We start from the raw sequence: 23,353 nt of genomic DNA, 5'->3' as shown, positions 1-23,353 counted from the left end.
ATATCCATTACTTTTCTCTGATATATAAATATATACAGTATATGGTTGGATTTCAGTGACATTAAAGGGTTTGTGAATACCCACTGATTGACCAGTGTTATTTGTCCAGAGACTAAACTATGGAACCAGAGAAAAAAGTCAGAGATATTGAAAATACAAAATGAAGTGAATACAATATTTTTGTAATTTATGTTAATTAATCAATGACCCTGGCTCAGTCGGTCTCTCCCTGCCTGCACTTTCATCATAAGCGGCATCTGAGTCAGAACCTCTCGTTGTCCCTCGATCCACCAGCCTCCTCCTCCTCCTCTTCTCTCCTCATTTAGCTTTGATTATCAGCTATAGATCGCTTCATTGGATTGTTTCGTGACGTTCTACGCAGCTAATAATGATCCTCATGCACAAGATATTCTGGAGCCCCTCAAGTGACAACAGCATAACAGCATCAGGTGGTGGAATAACTGTTGCGGATTATCCCGAACAGGACGTCACTGTTTACGTCCTCGCAAGATGAAGACGGGGATAAAAGAGGCTCTGAACGCTCAGAAACGTCTCGCACATCACAGGGTGGCGCCATCAAACGCGGGACGAGAAGTTTGATCTTTCAAAGGCGAGAAGCCCCCGCCCCGGCAGACTTTAGTTCGGTTGTTGTGAGCATTACTGATCAACACCTTAGGAAAGCAATCGGCAGAACTATTATGCACAGTGACTTTTTTTTTACCTCTGGTGATAGCAGAGCACGGGGGCCTCTGCCCACAGCCCTCTGGTAGATGGTGCTTTGCTGGGATCTGTGGAACAGAAAACCAAGCTATTTACAGGGAACACAGCAGCCTCAGAAGTAGCTCCTAGCCTCAGGGTGCAAAATACTTGAAAATAAGCTCCTGGTCTCTTTGATGTGTGTGTGCACCAAATCTAAAGGCATTTCAAGTAGTGCTGCCTTTGAGCCAAGGACGAGTCTAAATTGTCTCTTGGAGCTGAAGACGGGTGAGGTGGGGAAGAGGGTTAAGTAAAAATCAAGAAATATAATATTTTTCCTGATGGTTGCATTACCATAATGTACACTTCACACGCCGGCTGACAGGAGTAATCCCAGTGGTGTTTTTTTAAGATGGCTATCAAGGATATGTGGAGCACCAGAGGTTTATTGTTCATCCACTGATGAGTGATGACAATAGTCGTGGGAGGCTCTTCTGATGAGTTTTCATATAGGGGAGAAACAACATCTCTTTGCGACACCCGGCCCTGTTTAACAGCTCTAATATGATGAAAGAAAACTGTTCTGGAGCAAATTAAGTGACTGGTTTATAACAGCTGCCTCTTCACAGCTATTTCATTTTGTGTTGCCGCTGCATTAAAGGCCACGTTCTGCATGGCAATCTGCTGTTGTTGCCGCCGCTCAACAGTTATTTGTCACAGCAGATAAGGCGTGTAGCAGCCCAAACAGTGATTGCACGTCTCCGGGCTTGGAAATTACCGACCAAAGCGACGTAATATATTGAACCACAGAGTTGCGGAGCGATAGAAAAATACATGCAAGAGATAAAATTGTCATACATGGAGGAGTAATGGGGGAGTATCGATGCACAGCTAAAGTTATGTATTCTAAAAAAATATGATGAAAGGAGAAAGAGAGTCAGAGGGGAGGGGAGGGGTGGTGGGATGGAGGACTTATTCACATGAGAACAGTTCAGACGTCAAGCAGCGCTGGATAGCCGCTCCGCATGGTGCCGGGGCAAAGTATGGCTGGTAAAGAAGGGGAAAAAAAACGTGACGGCGTACTTTAGAAAACAGAAAAAAGCTTTCCACAATTCCATCTAGCCCGTAGAAGCGGTGGGACTCACACAGTGCACTGCAGAGCGTCCCAGGAGGTCCGACCGGCTCACAACATCTGAAAAGACCTCAATTTTGAAATAGGACGGCTACTAAACTGCTGTAGCCGTGGCTTTGCCGGTTTCCTTGTGCCTCAAAAAAGGGGAGATGAAAAATAACATTTTGCAATCTCTGGATTTGAAAGCCTTCTTTTGCTCCAAAAGGGGGACAAAGGGAAATATTTTTTTTTCAGACTTTCACGCTTCGACAGTTATTTGGCCTCTTTTTTTTCTGTTATGTGGTCAGAGACGCCTTCCTCCATTTTCTCTCAGACACACTTTTCAAAGCAAAGGTCCCTCTTTCTGCGGTGGAGACAAGTGTTGGTTGAAAGACATGTTTGAAGATAAGTTTAGAGGAACTTTATCTCATATTTATTTACAAGAGCAGAAGAGCCTTCGGCATTAAAAACAAAGGTGTCCTGGACCTTGATAGAGTCCCAGAGTCGGGTCAGAGTTCAGACATGAGGGTTCAGAGGCCATTTTCTCTCATCTTAAAAATCCTGCAACTGACGTGGCAACAATATTTCTTCTTGTTTGCTCCAGGGTTCGTGGACGGGGCTGCTTCTGATTGTAGCCGCGCAGTCAGCCGCTGACCTGTGCTACGCCCACTCACTGGTGCTCCTGTTTAGATGTACTCTACACAGCTATGTGTGTGCTTTGATGTTGACGTTTTGTTTAGTGTGTATATATATATTGTATGCGGCGCGACATTATAACTTCTATTTATTTTTCATTGCATGAGAGCATGGGAGAAGTGACAGTCGATGCTCTCACAGCCATTAGCTAACTAACTACATGGCACAGATGTACTGTATGTATTTGACAAATGAATGGATTGTGTCTGCTGTGATACGGTAAAATGTTAGTATTTATCTGCATATGGCATCGTAAATACAGCCTGAGCAGATAACCTCTATATTTCCAATTTATTCCCGTTAATTCCCATTAACTCCCATGGAAAGTTTCCACCTTATTTATTATTTAAACCCTATTCCCAGAAGTTTGCAAGTCTCTGCATACTGTAAAACTATTTAAAAAAAAAAAAGGCTTTTCGTGAAAGCAGAATATTAAGCATCACTTAAGATGGATAGATTAACCAGACTCAATGATTGCGTTTAAATCTGTCACATTAATTTGAAAGATGGCTCACTTAACTGGATAAACCAATTCTTTGTGAGAAATGTGTGTTAGCTCTCTGAATTATATGTATTTTCACACTGTGAAACTTGTAATTTCGTTCTTCAGAAGTAAGAAAGTAGTGCCGCTGAAGGACCAGCTGTGATGCTCTAATGGTCTCAGAGGGCAGGGCCTCCATCACCAGCTGCCATGGAGACGGCGCTCGCTCTCTCCCTCTCGTTTCCCTATTATCCCGACATCTTTAAAGTCTATAGAGAGAGGCTGTGGCTATAACTCTGGGCTGGATTTTTTGTCTAAGCCTCCTGTGTTCGATAGAAGCGCCTGCATTAATCCCAGGTAGCACCTCTGATCAAGGATTTCATTTAGACCCAGAAAGGGTGTTCACACCACGATCCAACAGGCATGATTGTTGTGTTGACAACGCGGGTGATTGATGCATTTCGCTGAAGGCATGAAGGAAAGTCAGAGATCTCTCGCTCTGCTCCTTTTCCCTGGTACTACAGTGCAAATGAAAGATGTGATAGGAAGTAAAGGGAAACCACAGACTGCGTTCTTTATTAACATTTGTGCAAATTTCCTCTGTATATATTTGTGCTCATAAATTAGCTCGTCTTTTCTTTTTCGGTAACGTTTTTTCCTGTTTTCACCAGACTGGGGACACAGTGCACAGGGCCAACGTGGAGGTTAAAAGCTGTGACATACTAATTTCTCTGAGGCAAACCTGGAGGAGAGTGTATCTGTCTGGGTTGGTGTCTACTTCCAGACAGCCAAAGTGCCCGTATTTTACTCCTGAGTGATTTGTTTTTTTTTCACTGAATGATCTTCCAAAACAAAGATGGTCTTTGGTTTTGCTGGGGAGAAAAAAAAAAGAGGCTATTGCCATCCCTCAATTCAGAATGTTTTACTCCCGGCTGCATTGATTTCTCTTGTTACTGCAGGTCAGCGAGAGGAAATTGATTTGGAACTTGTAGAAACACTCTATTATTTCATTTTCTGGCATTTTTATTTTTTTTCTCTCCCCCCCCTCCTCTTCTGTATTTTCAGAAGTCAGCCCTGAAACTAATGGGGAAGAGCAGTTACTGTCAGAACCGTTAAGTGACTGCTCTGACTTTGGCTTCGCTGTCCTCCAATGCAAAAGGTTACGTTCACCCCTGTGGTTTTATAGACCGCATTTGGTTTGCATTTATGGAAGCCCTTTCTCCCTTTCTGTGCCATCTGCCCTCCCTCTGTGCAGAACATCGGGTCACATTTTGTTGGATTGCTTCCTGAGATAGTTTACCTTTGGGGAATGGGTGAGGTACTGGAGTGATGGTGAGGTGAGTAGAGGTAGTTTTCTCCCTGAAAATCAAAGTAAGGAATGTATTGAAAAAACAAAGAAGATAACTAAATTAGAAGTCAAATTTTCAAAATGATCGCATCAGTACAAAGATATTCAGACCTGGAGCCCCGATCGGAGACGTCTGAGGCGTTGAGGAGCATGTCTTACTGCCACCACAGGAGATTCTTTCGGGGGAAGAAAGCGGACAAAGCATTAGTGAATGAGGAGTAGGAATGCCACAGCCCCAATAGGATTAAATAGGTAGCCTTTTCATTCTAAACACCTTATCAGGGACTGGTTTCCACCTGGGATGAAAGGTGGATGTAATTAACTTTATGGAAGGATACGGTACGAGCCGATAGGATTATAAACCAGCAGCACTGTGGGTCCCCAGGAAGAGGACTAACAACCACTGTGGAATGCATTATCAGTGGTGACAAATCGTACTGTTGCCTGTTTCGATATTGGAAAGCAGGGGTGAGAAATGTTTAGCAAAGACGGTGCGCAGCAGCTTTTTGCAGCGTGAACATTCATACATTAATATCTCTAAGATTGTTGTTTTCTTTATCAAACAAGAGTTTTAAACTACACCCTTGCTTCTCCTAGACATTTTTTGAACTTATTCCGACCATAAAGTTTGTCCATCGCAGACTTAAAATCATATTTTCAATTAATGTGTAGAAATAAGAGAGTGTGTTTACGATGTATCGTTGAATAAAATTGGCACACGTTCCGTGGGTTGCATTAAAAAATGTATTATGGGGTAAAAACAAAACAACCGCTGAAGAAAAAGGCAGAATATTCTCTGGACAATATATCGCTGTTAATAAATGAATAAAGGAAAGTTACTTTTAATCCTACATTTTGTTAAAATCAACTGTAAATGTTGAACCCTAACAATGAGCTGCCGCTACAGTAAATGCTCGTCTTCTGACGAGTGATGCATCGCACATATCTATTAACTGTCTGCGTCTGAAGGCTTTTGATCGGGGATTTCTATTTGGCCATTTCTAGCGTGGTGAGCTGAATCCAGTATCGTAGCAACAGTAACTATGGGAATAGAAACCTGTGGAGAGGTCAGTGCGATGGCCTCCACTTGGCCTCTTTGTACAAAGGCTTGCACATTGATTTTTGTAATTCACAACATCTATAACCACCTCCGCCTCTCATCCGCTCACTCGGCACACAAACGGCATCACTTTGAATTTACTCTGAGGCAAAACCTTTTTACATCTTTAGCCCGACAAAAAAACATTTATTTCACACAGAATTCAATGTGAAACGCGTTTGATGGTGGCCGGGTCTCACTTGTGTTTTCCTTCTTTTATTTTTACTTTGCCAAGCGCGCCTCTCTGTATTCCCCCGTCCGTCTCCTGTCCCTTTCTTTTTTCCTCCGTGTGTGCATTTGATGTCGGCTTCAGTCCTCGTGGGAGGGATTCTCCAGGGACCCTTTAATTGACAAGTGTGTACAATAACTAATCAGCGGCAAAGCAACTGCCCTTTAAGATGATGAATTAACTAAACTAATTTCAGATAATCCTTCACCACGCCGGGCTCCGCTGACAGTGTCAATTGATATTTGAAATGCAGACGCCCCTTCCTCTCTGACTCCTGCCAGTCATTTTCGCTACGCACCCCCGAATCCCCCCCAGTGAAGGTGGCGCGGTTGATAAACTGCTGATGGAGCTCTGAGGAGATTAAAACAATTTCCTAGCTCAATGTGACAAACCCGTCACACAGCGACATTACCTTAAGCATGGACCACAGTCACTATGATGCTTCTGTAAACAAGTGGTAATGAATTAATTTGAAGGGGCAGGGTTAAGTCTAGTGGACATTCGCTCATCAAAGTCCATGCCTAATAAGAGGTTTACCGACTTAATATTCTATTTCTGTGTTGATGCCGAACCTCCCCCCCCCCCACAAAGCTCTGTAATGTGTTCTGTCAATACGGTCCGCTCACGCAGATTAACACCATGAGACAGTCGTAGAGTGAAAAAGGACGACATGCTGCGTTCGCAGCCATAGAAGGAACTGTTGACAGATCGACCTGACATCCGCCATCAGTGTGCACCTTAAAAAAAAACAAGCCCCAAATATCTGTACGTACAAGAACAAAAAAAGAAAGTAGACGTGCTGTCGTGTATCTGCACACTCTGTCATGCGAGTGCAAGGTGTGGAAGGATTGCAGCGGGCAAGAAGATCTTGTAATTGATTCATTCTGCAGGTGTCTAATTGCCGGCGTTTCTCTGCCGTTACATCACTTCTATCGTGTGATTAAGGAATCTTGTGAAGGTTGTCGGGGAGAATGGAGCAGAATACTGGTTCTTTGATTATAACCATCATCGGACTGGGAACCGACAGCCAACAGGTTTCTCCATCAACCGCTCTGAGAAGATGTTGCACTTTTTGACCGTGTCTTACATGTTGCTTTGTAACAGTATGTGTTGCCTCTCGAGAGGCACCGATTGCAATTTTCTTCGCAGATATTTTTTTTTTTTTTTTAACGCCTGACCTGCCGATTCGGATTTTGCTTCTTTCTAACAACTATAATTGACAGCTTACACACATTTTTGTTGCTTTTCTTCTGTGGAACATTGAAACTCAACTGCGTACGTTCAAAAATAAAAAAGTAACGGTACCTTCTCTCACTCAAACAAATCTCAAAATAATAGTGTTTTACTCTCCCAGGAGAAAACCGGTGCAACATATCAACATAACAACACACCTAATGTCATTCACATCAAAACCTCCACACTATAGGATACGCCAGCAGGTGTTAATAATAATCAATTACCTGAACCCGACTCAGAAACCTCCGGCTGATCGATATGTGCATCTCTAGTGGCGGCACATTTAAAATCATCATCTTTCGTCATATTTAGTTTAGATTTTATTAATTGACTATGTCATTTCTTTCTAAAATAAAATCTTCAAGCACAGGTACGGAAGAAGTCCTCTTGACATCAAATCTGTCTGGATGGGAAAGGAGACGTTAGCCAAGCAGTGGTTGGATTTTTTTCCCCACTTGTGCCGAGTACTTCCTAACTTCACATGGCGGTTGGGGGGGGCTGTTTTCTGTTTCACCAATGAGTTGTGACAATGTGACAAACATGCATCTCTAGAGAGCTGTATGTAACCACGCATGCTGGGGGCGAAGTAAAGTGTGAGTTAGGAAAAACAATCCCACACAAACATCCACATAATCCAAACCAAGATATCTAAGATGGCGGCAGTGTGTGTGTGTACGTACAGTGTGTGTGTGTGTGTGTGTGTGTGTGTGTGTGTGTGTGTGTGTGTGTGTGTGTGTGTGTGTGTGTGTGTGTGTGTGTGTGTGTGTGTGTGTGTGTGTGTGTGTGTGTGTGTGTGTGTGTGTGGTCAGTCAGGGAAGCAGCACTGTCAGTAGAGACAACAGGATAAAGAGGGGAGAGGATCCGCAGGCTACTGTGTACAGGGAGCCACTGCCCCCCCCCCCTCTCCCCCGCATGCATTTTTCATTGCACGCTCCCTTCTTTTTTTTTTACACTGTTTAGCTTTTCCCTCCCCTCTAAACTTCCATGTGGTGCGTGCTGACATGGCATTTCTCAGCCCTGCACACAAAGCCCTCCGGTGCTCAGTGTCTTAGAGTTGGAGCATGTCCGTTCAAAGTGTGTGTGTGTGTGTGTGTGTGTGTCTGCCCATGCGTGCATGTATACATGTGAATATTCCGGGACTTATCCTCGTTCAACCTCCCCCCCCACACACACACACACACACACACTGGCATCACATTGTATGTGATCTCACAGTCCCATAGGCAAGAGAGAAATAGCGAGAGGGCCCTGACGTAAAGTCCATTTAATAAGCTGGCAGCACCCAAACTACAACGTAGCTGAGACTCCCTGCATAGAAAGGATCATCTTAAATTATTCTGAGCTGAAATTCAAATTTCATTTTGTTTTGGCCCTAAGCAACGGGCAAAACTGCCAGGGTGAGATCAGTAAAGGTCAGGGGGAATTAAAATACTTACTGTAAGGTTTGACAGTGAGAGAGAGAGAGAGTGAGCTGGGAGGAGATAGAAAGCCAGAGGAAAAGGCCATCTGCCTGATAGTTTAGTCAAAGTTGGTGAGAGAAATAAGTCAGCCTTTTTGTGGTCTAATGCTATTAGGCATTAACTTGACAGGTTCAAATTTCTCCATTCCTTCATATCTATCATATTCCTAGATATAGATTGCATTTGTACATTTCTGCATGCAAAATTGAGCCTCACGGTCCAAGAGTTCCATCAACAGTGTGTGCTTTACAATGCATTTCTATGCATGCCGGGACACCAGATGATTTGCTATGACAATAAACAAATCCAATAAATCTGATGCGTGAAGTAAAACAGCAATGCGAAAATGTAACTGACATCCGATGGAGAATCCCCCCCCCCCCCTCTCTTGATGATTTGTTCGATATATAGATATTTATTTCATTAGATATCAAGCTAAATATATTGGAAATGAAAACAAATGGGCTGTCAAGAAGATTGGGGTGGAGGAGGGAGACAAAGAGAGACGGAGCAGCGAGTGTGTGTGTGTGTGTGTGTGTGTGTATGTGTGTGTGTGTGTGTGTGTGTGATAGAAAACATTGTGGGGGTCATTTTGTGCCACCACACACACACACACGTGTCCGTATCTGTTGGTATACGTTTCTATCTTTTCTTATAAGGCTCTGTAGATGGATGCTATTAGTTCAGGTTCAGGTTCTTGCTTAATTTTAAAGAGACGCTTGTTGTCATGTTTGTATCAATAATCATAGTAAATGAGCAGGTTTACAAATGACAGCCTGATGAGTTGATGCCACGTTTCCCCCTCAGCTCTGCAAGATTCTTTTAAATTAAAAGTGAGACATCAGCAGTAGAGATGCCCCAGTCATGTTTTTTGTCATCAATATGACTACGGTTCTCTCTGTTCTTTTGTTTTGTTACAGCAGCTGGTTTACATGGCTCCAGACTAACTTTTTTTTAAACTGTCAGCAATTCTACGTGTTCTCCTTTTACTAGGTTATTGTCATCTATAGTGGTTACTTGCATGAATACACACAATTCCAATGACAGGAAATAAATTATTATATTTTCATTAGGGACGCACCGATACCGGTATCAGGTATTGGGTCCGATACTGTGCTCATATACTCCTACTGGTAAAAGTACTCCGATACAACCACATCCAATATCACTACAGCAGCTAGGCGTTAACCTCCCGCCAGTTGAAGCCTAATAAGCTGCAACGATAACCTGATGCACAAACCGGTTAAATCCATACAGCAGTGTGTGTAGCAGTGAGTACAGTTTATATGTCAGTGAACAACTCCTCAAGACCTAATTCAAGTTCCTGTGTCTTGCTTCTTAGCCAGTCGTTGATTAAAGTTAGCTCAGAACTTAAGGTGGGCTGAGGTGGACTGCGCTGCCCACCGGCTGCTAACAGCTAACGTTAACTAGCTCTCCTCCTGCCAATTATCGGTCACAGTGTTGCCGCCTGAGCAAGCCGTTCTCTGCATACATCCATGGAGCGACCACATGTGCAGCTCCTGGCCAGTGAACGATGCGGGACTACACTACACACCAGCAGGTTGTTGCTCCTTATCCGCATGTTTAATAACCAAAGGCGTATAGTGCTGATGCGGAGACTAGAAAGCATTCATACCATTTTCCCAATTGCATATCTTTACGAAATAACAACCACTAACAATCAGCGGCACATCAATGGAAACATCGCTAATTAATTAGAGTGTAGAAAGTGCGATGTGGAATACACAAAGGCGTTTGGTTTAGTTGAAACTGTAGTTTAGGGGCCCGTTATATAAATTGAAAATGACAAAAAAAAAAGTAATACACAACATCAGAGTTTATATTTTAGCCAATGAAGCCGCTCAGCTCAGACATCAGTGTGCAATTCTGGCTTACTATGCACCTGCGAGGGACGATTCAAGGAAGCCAATTTGGTTGTTGATGTTAGAGCTTCATAACGGCTTCCACAGCCAAATTGAAATGCATTTATCCAAGCAGGGCAGAGGAAATACAGCAGGCAGAGGAGAGCGAGAAGTGAATTGTTAAATTGTCAAAGGTAGCATATTACTGTATGTTTCTCTGCAGTGGATAATTCTGGCAAATGTGCTACAAAAGAACTACCTGCTGCTAGCACATGTGGTGTTGTTTCATCCAGAAAAGTTAATGATGGCAACACTTCCACAAGTCAGGGTTTTTATGTCAGGAACCTGAAGGAAAGCAATATCCCTCAGTATGTCACGCACATTTCTTTTCTTATAGATGTAATAAGGAAGATATGTTGCAGAAACCTTTGCTGCAGTTCATTAGTTCAGCAGTGCAGGGCTCTGTGGAAATGTGTGATATAACTAGATCTGATCCTTCAGACAAGTAGGGCTGCAAAAAGAAAAAAAGGTGCGAAAACAGGGCGAGGGAGCAACGTACGCGTGTTGGCCTCAGGCACCCGTAACACTGCGGCTGTCCTGGATTATGAAATGCTTTCAGTGGAATCACATCATCTATAAAAGTGCTGATTGACCTTCTAGCCTAATTAAAGTGCACCGTCGCCAATAGAGAACAGATAAGACAGCCTGGCTGTCAGTGTGACTGACAGGGTTAGGCTCTCCCCCTGCAGTCACATCAGCAACTACAGAGGCCCTGCATACAAAAAGCATGCGACGCGGACGGGCGCACGGGCTCCAGGTTTAGCATCACGGCTGCTATCAAATGAGCTCCGAACTAATATGGAAATGGTGAAATATAAAAGTACAGCGGTGACATGCTTTAGGGCTTATTTATTTATGTATTTTGCAACTTTACCTCATGCTGCATTTCCCCTTCTCATAACTGTTAACACTGCAGTTTTTTTTTCTTTTTTTTTCCCAGAGTAAAGAGATGCTCTGCACTGAACTGAACTAGGGTATTATGCAAAATGAAGCTGCTGGCTGATGTCACATGTGTAGAGCAAAACTGAATTTACTTCCACCGAGGTCTCTGTATAGGTCCAGGCAGGTGAGTGCTGGAGCGTACCCTATATTCCCCTACAGCTCTCACACTTCTGGCCGGGGAAAGCTGACATGCAGGGTGGCCTGTAAGCCCCTTTTGTCCATGTGCAGCAAAGTCATCTGCCAGCTCAGTTGCTCCTGCAGACAAAGCTTCAGAGAGATAGCCCATATTCTGGTACATCCTCCCTCTCTCCTGAGCTGGAGTTGGGCATGGCCCCGCGCTCTCTATCTCCTAAGCCTCCTCCCTTTTATGTCTCTCTCTCTCTCCTCTCTTTCCACATTTCCTCATCAGGTCTTTTCTTCTGCACGTCTCTTTAATTTCATTGCTTTTGTTTGCTGTTCTTGAGCGTTAATACTGTAATCTCTACAGTATTGCATATCAAAAACGCTTTCGGTCTGTCAAAGTTACCTTTTGTCTTTTCTCAGATAGAGGTTTTTGTTCCAGCGTGGGTTTCTATTTTATGATATTGCAGTTGGTCAGAGGTGAGGAGGTGAGAGGGTATTGTACTCTCTATTTAACACGATGAGATCAGGGGGTGGGGGGGCTCAGTTTAGCTCGGTGTATAATGAAGTTTGTTGTCTCTTGCTGTAGTCAATTTTGACCTTCCAAATGAGAAAAAAAAAGGTAATTACTTGAGAGCAACCATGAAGGCTAATGAGTTACCATGAAGGTAACTCATTAGCTATCAAAGATAATCACAAGGTAATGTGAGAGAATAGAGAGGGAGAGAGAGATGGAGATAGTAAGGCAGAAGGAGAGGGACAAAAATGGACAATCGGACAAGGAGAGGAAAAATATGTCAGCGAGATGATACAAGAAAGAGCTAAGAGCAACTCTACTGTAAGGAAGAGGGAGGGAAGAGAGGAAGAAGTGGGCGCGTAGGGGAAGGGAGGAGGGGGTTGGTTGAGGGGGCTGGCCGAGGGGGTGTGTCCAACATTACCCTCATGAATCAGTGTCAGTGGAGCGATGAGAAAATAATTAAGAAACAGGCTAGCGCTGTGTTAAATACTGCCAAAGGTAAAAGGCCCATTCTACTGTATATGAACACAATCTGGACGGGCAAGAAGAATGGCAATAAATGGGATAAGGGGGGGGGGGGGGGAGAAAATCCATATCATAACGGATGCCAAAGTGCCCTTCAGATGGCGTTATGAAGGGAGACAATATAAATAGCACTGCCACATTGTAAATGTTTATATACAGTATAGCTACGTATACACGTTGCGCAGCAGTTTGAGGATTTATGACCGCCGCCGTAATACACTGAATTCGACACAAGGCTGTGAGTAATATTTCACATTTGTTATCATATTGAGTGTATATTTGCTGAGACGCATACGGTGGCGATAAAATATTTTAAGCAGTTTCTCTTTCTATTTCTCTCCTTGCAGCTGATGTGTTCTGAGGTGTGTGTGTGTGTGTGGGGGGGGGGGGGGGCTGAAACTGTACAGAAAGAGAGAGAGAAAGGGGCAACACAAGACACGCATGCACGCCAACAATTATACCTCCAAAAACCTCAGAGCTTTTAGGGAAGAGGGGAACCAAGTCATAAGGCTGTAATTGTGTGTTCAAGACTTCCAGCAGGGCTCAGGATGCAGCTGAAATCCCCCAGCCAGCGGCGTAGAACAGAGCAGCCATTAGATCGCACTGATGCATAAAATGCGCCGCGCTCTTTGGAGAATATTGAGTGACAAACACAAGGTCCTGTGTGTGCTGTATGCGCATTTCGTGTTTTCACATGTGCGTATACAAACGTGTTTGTGTGTGTGCGCGCACAGATGTGTGGGTGAGTCTTTCAGGTGTCATATACAATATCCATCATCCCTTTTCTGTCAGCGCCACAGAGAGAATTCATGATCACTGGTCTCCCAATCCCCTCTTGAGATGGAAACGACTCGGTCGGCGTGCGCGGAGGAAATGTGTACGCTTGGAATGCAGCTGCTGTTCGGTAACACATTATAGTTTGAGCTCCAGCTCTTTGGCCTGACTAATACGCTATAGGGCCCGTGATGCAACAGTTGCCAACCGCAACCTCCCACCGCAGTGATGTTCGTTTGCTTTAGATTCCTCTTGATACCGTATATTTGTATGTACAGCATACAGTGCACTGTATACGGCTCTGAAGGTGTGCCTCTTGGTATAGCTGCTTGTATTTGCAAGCTGTTCTATTTCTCTGACCGCCTGAATGTGAGTGTGTGTGTGTGTGTGTGTGTGTGCGTGAATATAATTTGACGGTTACTTTGTGTATTGCCTTAAGTTTACAGCGATTATGCATATATGAGCAGCCGTGCGTCAGTGTGTTTATGTGTACTTATTTACATGTATGTGAAAGCAGTGAAGCCTAATGCATCCCAGAGGGGTGCTTAGTCAAGGATGTGCTGTTTCTGCAGCACGGCTATCAAGGCCCCTGCGCGCAGCGCTCAGTGGCATTTTTACTGATGGCTTTTATGGGTCGCAGCCAAGCTGCCAATGAGCGGCCTTGACACCAAAATGATGAAACTATGACATGAAATCAAGCCGGTGTCACCACAGGTGCTGCTGGAGGTAAAAGAAGCAGGTCCCTCCTGCTAATGTCTAAATTGAATTATAGGCTGGATGTATGCAGAACATGGCTGTTGACTTTACAGGCAACCTTGGCAGGCATCACAATGAAATAAAGTGTGTTTAACATGCATATATGTTCAAACGTTGCTTTGTAAATCTCTCTGCGTTTTGATGTTTCATTAGAAGTCCATATCACGTTTGTTTTGGTGTTAGAATTGCTGATGGCGTTTCGGTGAGATACTCCAGTATTGTTTTTCCTTTTCTTTGCACTGCTGTTTCCAAGCAACATCTCCGAAGTTGTGAGGGGAAACAAGCGCTAATAAGCTACCTCATTAGGGCCTGGTGCATGGTAGGCCTTACAGTCTGTGCTGTCAACTCTGTGGGTTAGCATGCGAACTTCAAAAGACAGCTGCAGATACAACACATACACACAGGAGTGCTAATTTACTTTAGAAATTGGTAAACAAACTAGTCCATCAACCCACATTTCTTTCTCAGCAGAAGGTGTGCTTGTGGAACCTAATAACTGGGTTCTTGTCTGAAGTGGCTCCAGCGTTATGACAAAATACATGGCCCGCTCTCTCCCCCGGTGATAACGCAGCACATAAAAGGCTCATTATTCAGGAGTTAATTTGGTGGGGTTTTCTCACCCTAAGGCCGTGCCAAACCAGACTCCCTCCCTCGATGGTCTTTCCCTCTTCTACCACTAATCCTTTACTGTACACAGGGTGGGAAGGACGCCCTCGGCACACCTATACACAAACACTACTGTACATGTGCACACACATCCATACTCGCCATCTCATTAATGCAAACACAACCCTAGTTAGATCCCGATATGTAATAAATTGGATTAAATTCCACTGGCTAAGCACTGTGATCTCTTAGGGTTAATTAATTTAATTCCATTCTGTCTGTGTTTTTTATGCTTGAACACATGCTGACACTGTTATTGTGTGGCATCCTGCTCATTGGAGAAGTATAATAGGCTCGTGAAAGGAGGGAGAGGAAGCCACAATGTTTGGTATTCCGGCTCCAAAGTGATTTCGATTCTCTCTTCCTTTCCTTTGACAAGGAAGTGCGCTACAGTAGCTGTAGCTGTAATACGGTGGATCCTTCCCCTCCTCACAGCCTCTCTCCAGCTCTTATCTTCCCCTCCAAATGAGAAAACCTGGACGGCTTCTCAGGGCCCCTGTTTCTGCCTGGATGCTATCTCATTTGGTTTTAATATATTTATCCATTCATTATTGTTCCCTTTTATCGGCGAGCTAATATTGTTCATAATTTGTCCTTATCTCCGAGCCTGACAGTCGAATTTACACTGCGGCTCAGCAGACAGATGGAGAAATGACCCTTCTCCAACCCCATCCTTCCTTAACTCCTCTCCTCCCTTCATTCCTCTCCTCCTCTCCGAGCGCCAATGAAACATGACTGACAGCCCGCTGTGTGAGTAGTTGTCATAGCAACCTCCCCATCCTTCTGACAAGTGCTTTTTTTTCCCTCTATCGCACCCTCTCTCCCTCCGTCACAACATCTCTCGCCCTCCCTCCATCCGCACTCCCTTTGCTGTCGCAACGATTGAGAAAGAGACAGACAGAGAAGGGGATTTTGAAAAACCAGAGAGCACCACAAGGCAGTTGGTATTCTTTGCTTCCCCGCATCACCCCCACTCCCATCCCTCCCCCCATCTGTCAGTCTCCTCCCACCTTTCCCTTGCCTCATCCTCTCCACCCCTGACAATGATTTACCAACTCCAATGGTGCTCCTCTTTCATCCATCCTGGCTTATCAAGGACTACAGGACTGTATGCACATCAACTTACAGTTCTCAGTCTCCTACACATTCGCCCTCCCTCTCTCTCTTCTCCCCTCTCTCTCTCTCTCTCTCCCTCTCTCATTCTTTCTCTACTTCTCTGCCTCCCCTAGCTCAATCCTTTTCTTTCTTTCTCTCGTTGCTCCAAAAAAGAAATCCAGCTCGGCCCCAACGCTATTCAATAAGTCTCATTTCACTGTCAAAAATACTCAGCAGTCTGCAGTGTAATCATGGAGCATACAGTAATAAGTCTCCAGCATAGCGGACGACAGCAGAAAGTGTAGACTGTGTATGCTGTCTGGACTGGAGATCCTTCAAAACTCCGAGCGGAAATAAACATTACGTAACAGAAGACGGTATTGTGCGGAGATTTGGAGCACATTTACAGGGAAGGAATTACAGCGGCGTTGTTTGTCATGCGCATGCTGTAATGGTCAGAATTATGATATGAAATATTACCAATATATATTTCTCTTGCGCAGTGACTCAAAGGCTTCTCTCAAGGCCACGTACCAAACAGCTTAAATTGATTAGAAAGGGTCCAAATGGACCCAGTAATCTTCAGTATGTGTAACCAGGCAGCACACTGCCATTTCATTATTCCGGAGTTTAATTTCCAATGCATTTATTCCAAACAAGCATCTGTTTAGTAACTCAGAGTAAATTAAACATGATGGGGGGTGAGTTTCAGGATAGAAATGGTGTGTCGCAGTGAAGTTGCATACAGTACTCTGCCACAGTGAGCTGTAAATGCATCTTAATGCCAGCGTGATGCACAGTTTTCACAGTTAAGTTGCCGGTGATTAGACCTCTGAATTGTTTAGGCGATGACATTTCACTGCTAACGCTATAGTGCTCTAATTTAGAACGCTATTCGTGCTCACCAGGCTCTGTAAACAAGGAAAAAAACGGCTCATAATTTCTTGTCTTATTTCGCATTCATCGATACAGTCGAAGCCATTTACCACAGGTGAGGAGCTGGAACAGAAAGATGACTCAGCCGCTTTTTGAAGGCTGCAGAAGAGAAAAGAGAGATCCAAAGCAGCGTTTACTGCTAATCATGTTCTAACCTCCCAGCTTCACAGAATGCTTCAGGGTTGCGTGTGACTGACAGTTTAATTCAGCTAAAATTTCCGAGTGAAAACACGATTCAATCAGAAATATTCTTTTCATGACTTCCTATTAATTATGTGAAACACAGTTGACTTTGGCTTCAAGAAATCCGCGACTCTGATCGCCTCTCAACTGCTCTCAACCTGTCGACGGCGAGCCGGTGGCTCATTGCTAACGGCACCAACAGCGCTAACCATGCAAACAGTGGCGAAAGTGCTGACACCGATGGCACAGCCTTCGGGAGCAATTCGGGGTTAAGTATCTTGCCTAAGGACACTTAGACGTGCGACTCTCAATTAATAGACAACTCGCTCTACCTTTGAGCCACAGCCGCACGTTGATCAGCTGGGGCACGGACCAGGATCCAGCTTTTCCCATTAATCACGGCCACTACAGTTTCATAATGAACAGACAATATTGTTTACACTTCTCAACGGGTGGAGTCTGACGCCATGCAGCCTCGACTTGGCGGGTGAGCAGGGATGGCCTCTTGGTGTGGGAGGATCCCTTAGTGAGGCCTCTCCTGGCGCCTGCTTTCCCTTTACGGGCTCATTTCCTCTTTCAGATCGGTGAGCTTTACAGCACCCTTCGTCCAGACGGCCAGAGGTGCGAGTCACCTCGTGCCGATCGTCTTGGAAAGATCAAATTGTCAGATCATTATGAAACTGTAGCGGGCCCGATTTTTGGGAAACACTGGAGCTTGATCCGTGCCCCTCCAGCTGATCAATGAGAAATGATCCTACCTCCATTCTTCCTTCTGTACGTTTTATGCATTTTAAAATCCTTCTTACTGTATGCAAAACTCACAATATCATCCACCGTGCAGAATCAGCAGAATATCGCCATGTCTCGAACCACTTCTTTCCTGTTTTTACGTTCTTTAAAAACAGAAAAACAAAAAAATGGCTTCGTTTTTTGTTTTCCCGATTCGGTTTTGAAACGAAAAAAAACGAATGCTGACACAGATTGTAGATCCCTGAGTGAGCAGATATCTTCTCCAAGTTAGGAGATCAGTTCCCATACATGTGTAATATGTCACTGGTTAGACGGATATTATCCTGCATGTACTGCACTGCATCGATGAGGCATGAACGTATAGAGAAACACTGATGTGAGATTGAACTGCAGATCGAAGATAAATGCCCTTGAGCTAAACTAAATACAGCTGAGCTGTAGACACCACATGTTTCTTTTTTTCTTCAGTTCAGACATATATCATATACGCCCAGCTTTGCATTTCAGTAGAATGACAAACAGATGAGGCAGGATTATGTGGCACGTTGCAGCCTGTAATGCAGCTGTGGCCACTAGGCCAGCGATAGCGCCAGCTAGCAGCAGCGGTGCAATCACACCATGAATACACATGTAAAGCAGAGCGGCGGCAGTAGCTGCGGTCGACACACCCGGTGCGTTCAGGCACAGTACTGAGCGTAAAATGCTGTGCAGACAGCTGGATTGATTGAAATCGGAGCGTATCTGTTCCGTCAGACGTCTGCAGACTGAAAACATGAATCAGATAAAATGGTGAAAGCTGAGGTGGTGAGAGTTTTGTGTATCATCGGCCGATGGATGGAAGTTAGCAACAAAAGCAGTTATCAAACTGGTTGAGGCGGCGACGCGGTTAGTCTTGTATGTGATAGTTTACAGTGGGACGTGCGACTCGCTGTGTGTCTTCTATGTGTGTGGTCGTGGTGGGAGATCTGTCTTCTGTAATCCTCTGTGTCAGAGTGTGAGAGGGTATCCTATTTTGAGTATGTAATTTTTCTCTCCCTCTTTTGCTCCTTTTTTTATTTTTTATTCCTCCCCCTTCAGATATGCGTAAATGACTGTGGGTGTTTTGCACTCTCTTTGTGTCTGTGTGCACACTGTCTGTGCTGCGCTGTTGTAGATAAATGAGATAATGTTTCCATCGGCGATGAACACAACACCTGAATTCCCAAGGTAGCGTTTTAGTTCAGAGCAGCCACAGCAGAATCCTAGACGGTGGAACAGATCTCCTAGATGATCTGTTTTCATGCGTTGTTAGCTGGTTTTTCAAAGCACGCTCACTTCGCAGAACATGCACTCCATCTCTCCATCTCTCTCTCTCTCTCTCTTTCTCTCTCTCTCTCTCTCTCTCTCTCTCAGCCACAGATGATGAACCCGTGCTAAATGCTGCTGTTATAAATATAAGATTAATTTACAGGCACACCTTTCTTACATTGCAACTTACATTGCCTGTGTGTTCAGATTAGCATCTTTTTTTTCCAGACGTGATGCAAAAAGCCAGCAGACTGAACACGACTCAAGTGTGTAAGGCTTTTGTGTAGCTCACTGTGAACCAATACGCAGGCGTGTGATATATAGCGCCACATGATCCCGTTGTACTCAGATTCATATAAATATTATTCCATTCAGCTGGAGGTGACGTTTCCAGTTGGAAATCCTTGAGAGGAGGATGGATGCGGAGTCGTATTTTAAGACATGCCAAGAGCTGTTCGTAGTTTGATCGTCAGAGTGCAGCTCATATGAAATTGATAGGGTCGTGCATTAATTTAAGACTTGTCAGATCCCCAATCATCTACTTGAAGGCGTGAGTTAAAGCTAAAGTAGCGGCAGGAGGAACCCAAAGGGTGACTGCGGTCGCATGGGTGCTTCTGTGTACAGGAGTGTATATGAGATGTGGTCTGGCTGTATTGAGGGAAATGTGTGCAGTCCAGCCCCCCCCCCCTCCTATTCTCCTTGACTCATCTCCCCTCAAAATGTATATTCTCCCTCCAGCAAAAGGACGGACCATCTTGGCCTTTCATTTTCCAGTTCAGGGCTTTCCTTTTTTCTTTTTTTTTTCAGATAAATGCTCTCCAATCCTCCCTGACAGATGTCACATTGCATCACTTCCGTTTTGATACGTAGCCTCTGATCCTGCCACTTGCAATAAGGAGCCAGCACCAGGGACGCCCCTCCCTAGACAATGCACTGACACGGGTGATTATTTTAAAGGTGCATCATTGGCGGTGCTGAAACCCTAGCCGGGCGCCCCGTCTGCACACGCTCGCTGCCGTGCCCGGCGCAGGAATGTGGGTATCGGGTCGTGTCTGGGTCAGGGCAACGACAACAACACGGTGCACTCGGTAGTCGTCACAGGTCACCCCGACACTGTGCGATATCTCTGCCGGCATGCCTCGCAGCCGCTTCACAGCGGCGGCCACTAGTCCCGTCTCTCACGCAGTCTCTCCGCTGTGACTTCACAGGTCAGAGTTGGAGAAACAATCTGTATAAAGGGAACGTTTTAGTGCTTCTTCTGCCAGCAGAGACTCGCTGCACTGTAGCATTAATCATACACGGCCAGAGTGCATCAGTAAACACAGTGTGTCAGGTCAAGGTAAAGATCAGATCCCACAGCATTTAACAGGACTCAATAGCATACAGGCTATCTATTGAAAAGTCAGCGTTATTCATGGCATGTCTCCCGGCCTTCGTTGCTCGCAGGAGAGACACGCCATTGTTCACTGAAGAGCATACTGAAATATTTCTCTGGCTACACAAAAAACACTGGATCAGCAGCAATTAGTAGAGTAAGAGAGAGATAAAGAGAGGAAAGAGGGGGAGGCAGTTGAAAAAGAATGAGGTTGAAAAATGTGGAATCAGCGAGAGAGAAAAAGAAAAGCAGAAAAGAGAGAGTTGGGAGAGAGAGATGAATAGAGAGGAAAGACAGAGAGAGACCAAGGGAGGGAGAGAGAGAGAGAGAGAGAGAGAGAGAGAGAGAGCGAGCGTGCGTGAGTTTCCAGCCAGTAACAGTGTGGTGTTTAGGAGGTTGGAGCTGCCTGGAGCCCCTGGTGCTTTTAAAGGACCAAAGACTTGCTCATTGTCTTGGGCCCTCTGTGTGTGTGTGTGTGTGTGTGTGGTGTGTGTGTGTGTGTGTGTGTGTGTGAGAGAGTGAGAAACCTCTTCATTAGTCTTCCCATGTCTCTCCCCCCAGCCCCTGACCACTCACTCACCCCCCGCAGCTACAGTATATGTGCACATATGGGACTAAACCCAGTTATACTAGAGATTAAAATGATCAGTCTTAGAAAATAGATAATACAATGTGACTCGAGCCCGACATGCGCTCTGTGGACGTATATGTGTGTGTGTTTGCTGCCGCGGAAAAAGAGACTTCTTCAGAATCAAACCCTGTTCCACCAAACAATGAGGTTTCACGACTGTATGTTCTCAAACTGGTTTAGTAATTGAGGTCAAAGTTATAATTTAACCTTTTGTCTCGTTGTTTGTTCCAGAAGACAGGAAGTTGTTTGTCGGGATGCTGAACAAACAACAGACCGAGGAGGATGTTTACCGCCTCTTCGAACCCTACGGAGTCATTGAGGAGTGCACGGTCCTAAGAGGTCCTGACGGAAACAGCAAAGGTAGGAGCCGTGATACAGTTGTCAGCATTATTTAGGTCACTGACAGAGAAGTGACAGTGTGCGTGAGCGTCTACGTCAGCTCGGGTATGTAAAGTGTATGTGACATATGCACCAGATTTAGGTCAAATGACACATAATTGCAAACATTTCTTCGCCGCCACTGTTTGACGTGTTAGCCGGCTGCAGGCAATGACAAAAAAGTTAAGCCTGATGTGTCACATGCTGTTTGATTTATCATCATTAGGAACTATGAGAGAAGTGAGGTTGATAATTAGTTGGTTTGTCTTCCTCCTTTTGTGCAGTTTGTAAAGAATGTATTCAGTTCTTTGAGGCAGCAAACCCTCAGAAATATATTTATTGAAGTATGATACTGAAAAAGTAGGCGATGTTCTTTTAAAACAGACAGGGAAGTTTTATATATATAATCTGTGATGAAATCCAAAGGCCAGATACAAAACCAAGACTGTGATCGCTAGTATAGATATAGATATGATAGATAGTTATATGATCGCCACCAGCAAAACATGACGCCCCATGTTATAAATAATTGTAATCCCACCCAGTGCAGCAATGATGAAAACAATGCTAGTGTTATTTAAATGCTGACATCACAAACTCTTCCTCAGCATAATGTGTTGTTTCAGAAAGAAGCACCTTCACATTACAAAGTCACGATTTCTATTCTTTGCCAGTCCTCCTCTTAATCTGCAGCATTTTGTCCGATGGATGTGCTGCAGGTTGTTACTGTAACGTTAGGCGCTGTAGTGTTGATATCTTTCAGGCTTTTTTAAAGCAGCCAACAACTTTTGGAGACATCGATTCCCTCTGACACACAGCAAAGAGCAAAGCGAGTGGTTCTTCCCTAAAGCCCATTCCCCAGTCAGCGCTTCAGGAAACTATTGTACATTCACTCCAGTACTGTTCTTAAGAACAAGTTTTATGTACTTTACTTGAGTATTTCCATTTTATGCTACTTTATATTTTCACTCCACTCCATCAAAGGCAAATATTTAGTTACTAGTTACTTTGCAGACTCACTTTATTTATACAATAAACAAATGAATCATGACGCATTATCAAAGCATAAGATATCAGGAGTGTCTTTATTAGTTTGTGATATTACTTCTTTTATTATTATTTCCTGATAAAAAACACAAACAAACAAAACGTCCCCAACCCCTGCTGGCTAAAACAAATCTGCTTTCCAAATCCTATTTGTGTAGAGTTATGTGCAACAATATGATTACTGTAAGTTTGATAGCAGAATACTTTATGCTCGCTAGCTATTGCACGGTTCCACAGTCTCGATCACATAATAACACTCCTGCAAAGATAAAGCAGAGGCAATGCACACTGCAGCTTGCTAAGTATACAAAGAGTTAAATTCATAATTATACCGGCATATAGTTAATACCACTGTAGCAAAGTCCTTGTACAGGTCATGCCGAGCTCCGGCTCTTTTCTATCCATATCTCAACAGAGGGCAGTGGTTCGACAGCTGAATGGGCATCTTGATTGGCTGGTGTCCACAGGGGTAAGCCCATTAAGAGGGGAAGAATGGCAGGGCGGCGAGGTCAGGCAGTAGAGATGATAAGAAGAGTAAAGTATGAAAGATTAAATAAGAGTAGAAAAGAAACTTCAAATGAAATGAAATTAGGTGAAATAGGGTACAATTATAAGAGGGGATGGTAGCCCAGTGGTTAGTACTGCTGCCTCACTGCAACAGACCCAGGTTCAGTCCTCACATGTTTCTGTGTTTGGGTTTCCTTTGCCCTCCAGAGACATGCGAGAGTAGTGGATTGAACACACCGTGTAATATAACCTGCACACACGTATCATCAATATTCTGGCCATGGGTACAAAGAGACACCATACTAGTCTTGAAAATGGATTCCAATATGTTCATGAGTTTAGTTTAGGAAGCATTTCTAGAGGAAATAAAGCGTATGGCTTTATATCAAGTTCTCCAGTTCTAAAAAGGAGGCCATACTTCAGTTTAATAGTTGAATAATTAATGTGCAACCGCTCACTTTGTGAGCCCACAAAAGCCCTCTTCAACTCGCTTTCACTTTGTCTACACGTCACAATATTCCTCAAGGACATCAGAGCTAAGAGTGTTGGTTCTGTGGTTCCTGGCCTTTGGACAGACATCGCTGTA

At 44.2% G+C, this 23,353-nt stretch overlaps 1 protein-coding gene across 1 annotated transcript in view; it reads left to right on the top strand.

The window, feature by feature from the left end:
* The window catches only part of celf5a (cugbp, Elav-like family member 5a), a gene marked incomplete at both ends in the record, with an annotated part of 179,239 nt that overhangs the window by 128,262 nt on the left and 27,624 nt on the right, over positions 1-23,353 (top strand). The window contains one exon of the mRNA XM_079157394.1: positions 21,067-21,195. Coding sequence (XP_079013520.1) covers positions 21,067-21,195 — 129 coding nt within the window. The remainder of the gene's footprint in view (positions 1-21,066; positions 21,196-23,353) is intronic.

This window comes from Pholis gunnellus (genome assembly GCF_910591455.1).
Source record: "Pholis gunnellus genome assembly, chromosome: 4".
In the NCBI taxonomy this organism is placed as follows: Eukaryota; Metazoa; Chordata; class Actinopteri; order Perciformes; family Pholidae; genus Pholis; species Pholis gunnellus.
This window is presented reverse-complemented; position numbering and strand designations above follow the sequence as displayed.